Below are 7,974 nucleotides of genomic sequence, written 5' to 3' on the forward strand. Positions count from 1 at the left end.
GACTGTTTTCTTTCTCCATGTCAATGTTCTGTACACGTGCTTGTTGTTGGACTGTTAATAGCACTTCCTTTGTTGGACTGTTAATAGCACTTCCTTTGTTGGACTGTTAATAGCACTTTCTTTGTTGGACTGTTAATAGCACTTTCTTTGTTGGACTGTTAATAGCACTTTCTTTGTTGGACTGTTAATAGCACTTTCTTTGTTGGACTGTTAATAGCACTTCCTTTGTTGGACTGTTAATAGCACTTCCTTTGTTGGACTGTTAATAGCACTTCCTTTGTTGGACTGTTAATAGCACTTCCTTTGTTGGACTGTTAATAGCACTTCCTTTGTTGGACTGTTAATAGCACTTCCTTTGTTGGACTGTTAATAGCACTTCCTTTGTTGGACTGTTAATAGCACTTCCTTTGTTTGACTGTTAATAGCACTTTCTTTGTTGGACTGTTAATAGCACTTCCTTTACAATTCCACATAATTTTATTATTCCAAGTAAGATTATTATTTTGTGATTGATCTATCTTCAAACACAATTACAGAACTACATTATAGCTACTATTTTCATTTCACATTTACTAACCAAGTCAAGTTTCACCTGGTGGTATACATCCTCATTTAATTTAGCTCTATATCTGAATTAAACTCCTCCTAGTTAAGCCATCTTCTTTTATTACCTTTACACCACTTTATGAGGTTACTTCTAAATCTCAACTTCTCTTGTCACATGATGAATATGCACTCCAAATTGCACGTATTAGATGATTTTACATGATATTCTGAGTGTACAACTAATTAGAAACACATACCATGGATACTGACAAGCAAGTATAAAAACCTAGAACCTTCAATATTCTATCTTCATTGATATATATATAAAAATGTCTAGCCCACATGTTATGCCCCTCCCATGCCATTCTATTCTTCAAAAAAATGTAGGTAATTCTCTCTGACATTGCTATTGGATTGTTTATATTGTTATTCCTGCAGAATTCCAGACACTGGTAGACTCTATGCCACAGCGTATACAGTCCTTACTGGCTGCACATGGTGGCCCAACACACTATTAAGTGACTTTACATTGGTGTTTCTTTTTTTTTTTGGCCAATACCTGTATATATATGCATGCATGTGTGTGTGTGTATGTGAAGGATCTGTATTACTACAAGGTAGTCTAAACACTTGGGCTTTGTACAGTTTGATAGGAGATTTAAAAAGTGGTATTTATTGTCATAGTACAGTGGTTCCAAACCTGTAGTACCAGGAGGGTACATGAAGGATCTGTATTACTACATAGTAATCTAAACACTTAAACTTTGTACAGTTTGATAGGAGATCTAGATTTAAAGAGTAATATTCCTTGCCATAGTACAGTCATTCCAAACTTGTAGTACCAGGGTACGTAAAGGATCTGTATTACTACATAGTAATCTAAACACTTGGACTTTGTACAGTTTGATAGGAGACCTAAAGAGTGGTATTCATTGTCACAGTACAGTGGATCCAAACCTGTAGTACCAGGGTACAGTGAAGGATCTGTATTACTACATAGTAATCTAAACACTTGGACTTTGTACAGTTTGATAGGAGAACTAGATCAAAAGAGTAATATTCCTTGCCATAGTACAATCATTCCAAACTTGTAGTACCAGGGTTTGTGAAGGATCTGTATTACAACAAAATAGTCTAAACACTGGGACTTTGTACAGTTTGACAGTAGATCTAAAGAGTGGTATTCATTGTCACAGTACAGTGGATCCAAACCTGTAGTACCATCATACATGAAGGATCTATATTACTACAAATTAATCTAAACACTTGGACTTTGTACAGCTTGATAGGAGACCTAAAGAGTAGTATTCATTGCCATACTACAGTGGTTCCAAACAACTAGTATCAGGGTACATGAAGACTTTACTGGAAGTGTGTGAAAAACCTTTGAAAAAATATTAAAAATAAAATAAACCTCACTTTTCATTATTGGTAAATTACCAATGTATTCCACTAGCCAGCACTCAGTATTTACCTATTCTTGAATGATCCTTGAATTGTTTCTTTTAATTGATCTTTTTATTAATATAAACCACTCTTAAGCTATTTTTTTATTATATGACAAGTCTGATGGGGATACAAAAAAAACATATAAAAGGTTGGGAACCACTGCCATTGTAAACTGCAAAAAAAATGTATGATCAAATAATATTTATTGCATTAGGAGAGAACTTTGTAAAGCGTAAAGGAGCTAAAGATCACTATAGAATAAGAAAGAGCTAATAAATTAAAAGTTTAGTTACACGTAATTACTACAGTAATCTAAAGATAAATATATAATAAACATTCTCTTTTAAAGGTAAATATCAACATGGAGATTTCTTTAATCATTCAAGTACGGGACAAAATCAATATTTGTATTCTGTTTGAAATACAGTTAAACCATATTAAAAGTACAAAACACAAAAACTGACGTTTTTGGGCACAATGACAGGTAAAATTATAAGTTGCAACTGACTAGTTTGGTAACACTTTAACATCATTAGGGCTAGTATACTGATGATGGTAACAGTGTTACCAAAAGTTGTCAGCTGTAACTAAAAATAAAAAATTTACCTTTCATTGTGCCAAAGAAGATTAGTTTTTGTTTTTTTTACTCTTTATATAGTAGCACAATGTGTCTGAAAAGAAATTACAGTTGAACAATTCTAAGTAAAATATTTTTATTTGTTTTTTCTCACCAGGTGGCCACAGCACATTCTTTGCATTTGTGAACAGCTTAGTACACATTCTTATGTACATCTACTATGGTTTAGCTGCCATTGGTCCACATATGTACAAGTACTTGTGGTGGAAGAAATACATGACTGGAATTCAGATGGTGAGTTCATACATCTAGTTTCTGCTTTCAAGTAAAGTTTAAAATTCATCATACTTGGTGTGTATATTATGTATAAAAATCATGTTCAGTTGACAGACAACTTAACATTTGATTATTAATAAAGATTAGTTGAAAAGAATAATTAAACTGACTTAAAACCATAGAGTGAGAGTAACGTATTGATACATTTTTAATGGATTTGTAACTCGTATATACATGTACATAAGGGTATAATCTTTTCGTGTATAATAAATAAATAATTTAAAACAACACTTGTGTAAACAATTAAAAGGAATATAACATTAAAATCATTACACAATAAATAGTTATTAAAACATGGACTTAAAAGGACTCAACATGTGTTTTGGTGTTCTATGGCACAGTATTCAGGAGTAATGGTTGAAATTGATATACCCACATAATCTTTTACATTTCCATAGCATCCTTTAGACTTAAACTACCCAGAGTTACAAAACATCTGTCCAGTACTTTATTATTTCTATGTTTGTATTTAATACAACATCTTTGTTTTTTTTCAATTTCGAAGGGAAAAAAATGTTCTTGTCATGGGTACGTAAGATACAATTGTAAAAATGTTGTACTGAGCATCTTAATGGACTTTGTATAATATATAATCTTTACTTATATTATTTTTAGAATATTTTTACTGGGATGTGTGTTTTTATATATATATTGATAAAAACTATGTATTTAATGTTGTAATTAGGTTGGCTTAAGAACAGTGCTAAAGCTGAGAAAGTGCTACCAACCTATCAAAAACAAAAATATAAATAAATAGACAGGATATTTCAAACCTGATGGTGCTTTGAATATATATATGTATATACACACACACACATTATTTACAGAGTTTGTTTTGAAGTTCACATAAGCTTGTAAGTAAGATGATAAAATAAAGAGAGCACAAAATTCAAAGTTTTTATTCTATCCTAGTGGTAGCACTTTTGTAATATTAAAGTTATTCTTCAGCTAACAGTGACCCAGTTTTATAATTATTTGACTAACACAGCTTTCTATCAAACTTCTCACTTTATCAATAGGTTGAAAGAAAAGGTAATACAGGTTTGACCTTATTAGACTGTTGTCCAATAAGATTAAAAAATTGGGTCATTGTTGCCGAAGAGCAACTTTAATGTAGAATTAGTGTTATCACCACTGAAATAAAGATTTAATCTCAAACTTATGTCTCCTCTCTAATTACTCCCCTCCCCCTGGTCGCTCTGGTACTGCTTCACAGAATTTTTGGACACTTACCATATTTACTGCAATAGTAAGCACTAATGTTTGTAGCAGTGTTACAAATAAATAGGCTATGTTTGTTACCATTTATATTAAATATATCTATTTATAATACAGGTATTATCATATGACCCAAATAATCTTTAATTAGCACCCTCCCCTTTTGCAGTTTGCAACACCCATGGGGGTGTTTATTAGGGGCAATATGGTAGATATGTAAAGTTATACTTTTATATGTAAATTTACCTTGGTTGTATTTGTAGTTTTTTATTTTGCTATATTAATATTATACAACCAAAACAGCATTTTGTGCTATAAGGAGTACATAAATCTAGTTTAGCATTTTTTTTCTTTCTCTCTTTCCATAAGAGGATAAAATAATAAAAAAACTACTTCTATACTGTGTCACTACATGAATGTGACATCATCGAGTAATTTACTTGTTGACTAAGAGCACCGTGACCCTAGAATCAAAGAAAATTCAAACAAGCACAAATCACATACTAAGACTTTGGTTAGGGTTGTATTAATAAAAATAGTTTTTCCAGTTTTATGTTTGTTGGATTTAATTTATTTACACAAACTAGAGACACTATGTTTAGTTGGTTATTTCTTCTATCTTCGAAGTGTTGATGCATTCGAGAGGAGTGGTTAGCATGTTCATTGATTCTTCATGTTTTTATTCCATTTTTTTTTTTCTTACCATTTCAAATAATTTTGATTTCATTGTGTAGTACTTTGCTGTTTCATTATTCTTATTCTTATTATGATTTAGGTTCAGTTCATCATGATTTTTGTACATTCTTTCCAACTCCTGTTCCGTGACTGTGACTATCCAAAGGGTTTTATGTGGTGGATTGGCTTCCATGCTGTTCTCTTCTGGTTCCTTTTCTGGGACTTCTATAAAAATGCCTATGGAAAACCTAAGAAAATGGAAACTACTCTTTCTAATGGAACCAAGCATATGGCAAATGGCAAAGCAAATGGCATTGTAAATGGCTTGATTAAAGAAAATGGCATTCATCGAAATGGCAACATTCAGAAGAATGGCCTGCACAAGAGACATGAAAACAGCAGCAATGGTGTCAGCATGAATGGGAAAAATCATGATCTTTAATATACTGTTGTACTTATATCTATATATATATGGTGGAACAATTCGTCAAATTAATGTATTTTGGTAATAATGTTGAGCAGTAGTTGTTCTGGTTAGCAAAAGTTATGATTTAAAAAAAAACATTTCATTTTTGTGAATTGGTAAATAAAATTACTACAAAAGGAATCAGTTATTCAAGTTGCTGGTCTCCAAGTTTCAAATTTCTACCCATTTTAAGACAAATTTGCTTACCAGGCCTCTGCTGGTGATGTTACCCAGACATCAACTATGGGCATGTTGGATATTATCAATTTCTATAACAGTGTTTAGTTCACTTGAATTTGAGCAGAAATAAACCTCAAAAAGCTTTGGCAGGTTTGCTCAAGCAGAAATCAGTAGTCATCATCAGTAGAGCAACCATAATTTTTAGTTTAATTATGAGATTAAAAGGAAATATATATATATATGTGTGAGTGTTTTATTTTTCCTTTTGCAGTAAATTTTTTTGTCGTCTCCATCACTTTCAGCTCCCTTTGACATGCAACCATTCATTTTTATTTCAATATAGGATGAACCATATTGTTGTAAAGTTGGTAATCGATATGTTAAATAATCAGGTCTAGTAAACGTTTTTGTGGATGTATCTTCTCAATATTTGACTTTTTTGCACTTCTCCATGTTACTTTTGGAGATTTTTTTAATGTATGTTTTTGATGTAAAAATTTAACATAATAATTATTTTACATAGTACTGAAACTAATTATGCAAAGAGGAGTTAATTTGTTTTAATTACTTGAGCTTTACATTATATGACAATTTGTAATGGTGTTTTTTTCATGTTTATTCCTAGCTAGATTTCACTCTGCACTTTCTTCGGTTTAGATTGTAAGGTCCCTTTTGATACCTTACTCTGCAAAAACCAAACTCAAAAAAAGCTGGTGACAAGAGCTGAATCTTATTCTCTTGTAGCACAAGATAGGTGCCTTAACACCATCTAGGCATAGCAAATGATTAACATAAATAAGAATGTATTTCATTGTTCTTGCTTTTTATACAGCTTTTGACCCACAGTGGGATGACTCTTCACGAAAATTCTAAAATCTTTGCACCTAATCATGTGATTCGATGAAATTATAGCAGTTTGTTTTCTGTTCATATTTATAGTTGTAAAGTTTTACTTTTTTTAAATTTAGTTTGATAACAAATCTCTACAGCATTTCCAGTCCTTTGTGTTCAGCATGAGATATTTATTTGGGCTTTTAACAGTACTTAAAGGTGTGAGTGAGCAACTTTTGCATCACTCTGTACTTATAGTATGTTGATATAACTCTGCACTGCCAACTGTTTAAGGTTTTTTGTTCTTATGAAAGTTTATGTCTACTTAACAGTACATTTCCTAGCATTATAATTGTTGGGACCAACATATATGAGACTATTTCTTGCAGCTGTTTGTTATCTAGTTGTTATCCTTTTCTAATAAGGATGAGTTGTGCATTTGATTCAAAAGCAAACTGCCGCCAAGTATTTACAACATAACAGTTGCTTGTTTGATTTCAAATTAAGCGAAAGGCTTGCAAAAGTGGCAGTGAACTCAATAGGAAACTTTGTACAAATATTGATGTATAAGCCAATTTCTGGAATGCTTTAACAAATAAAGGTTATTATCACTAAATTGTAAGAATTGTTTTCTTGCCATTTCAACTTGATGACAAAGTAGTTTTTCTGGCAGCAAGTTAATCTATGGAAAAATAAATAATTTCTAACCGTTATATAAAATGTGAACGAGTATTTTTCAATGGTTTTCATCTCTCTGTGAGGATTCAAAGTTCGATTTCTAATGATTGATAGTATTGTGAGTGTACTGTGCTGCCCTCTAGTGTTCACAAGGTTAAATATTGGCACAATGAAAAAGACTTAACTGGATCAATTTTGTAAAAAAAAAAAAAAGTTTTTAATTATTCTTGTAATTTTATGTAGCTAAAACAAAACATGACAGTAAAATGGGAAGTGTGACTAGCACGAATGTCACATTTGGTTCATTAATATTAGATGAAATTTTCCGTAGTTATATATTTGTATTACTTACCAAAGACATTTTTCACACTTCAAAACACAAGCTATCGGAATTTAAGAAAAGCGCTCAGTATTCACAAAACTACTTCCCCCGAAAATACTAATCAAATTTTATAATGGTTGTAACCGTTTATGATATTTATTTCTCTTGAATGTATATGTTTTGAGAAATAGGATTTCTAAATAAGTTACGATCGTTCGAGTTTGATACAGTACAGTTTTCCCTTTAATTTGAATACGATTTTATTAATACATAGCGAACTTCAATGAATTTGTTGCAGGTTCACTATCATTCCCGTTTCCACAATACCAAAGTCTCTTATATCAGACCTTAAAAAATATATTTTGATATAACGAAATAGTTGTGATTTATCTTTTATATAACAAATCAAATCATTTTTCAATTATATAATTTGAAATAGGTATCCACAAGAGGGCGATTGTTATTGTTTGTTTGTAATTAAGCACAAAGCTACGAAACCCGGTATCTAGTATTGTAAGTCCGCAGACATACCACTGTGCCACTGGGAGGAGGGGCGGATTGTCATTCGTCTAACACATTTTTTTCCAAAAGATGAAATTTAACTCTCGTAACCAGTACTCGAATTGAGGAGGAACGCATTTCTTTGTTAACAACTTAAAAATATGATTGTGAGAACATGAAGCTGTGAGTAGATTT

General features: G+C 31.6%; 1 protein-coding gene across 1 annotated transcript in view; it reads left to right on the plus strand.

The window, feature by feature from the left end:
- LOC106461104 (elongation of very long chain fatty acids protein AAEL008004-like) overlaps window positions 1–6,894 on the plus strand; it is a 36,773-nt gene extending 29,879 nt beyond the window's left edge. Inside the window, exons 7-8 of the mRNA XM_013920899.2 lie at window positions 2,730–2,866; window positions 4,902–6,894. Coding sequence (XP_013776353.1) covers window positions 2,730–2,866; window positions 4,902–5,243 — 479 coding nt within the window. The 3' untranslated portion in view covers window positions 5,244–6,894. The remainder of the gene's footprint in view (window positions 1–2,729; window positions 2,867–4,901) is intronic.
- Window positions 6,895–7,974: the final 1,080 nt, after the last annotated feature.

The sequence above is a fragment of the Limulus polyphemus genome, unplaced genomic scaffold (assembly GCF_000517525.1).
Source record: "Limulus polyphemus unplaced genomic scaffold, Limulus_polyphemus-2.1.2 Scaffold36, whole genome shotgun sequence".
Classification (NCBI taxonomy): Eukaryota; Metazoa; Arthropoda; class Merostomata; order Xiphosura; family Limulidae; genus Limulus; species Limulus polyphemus.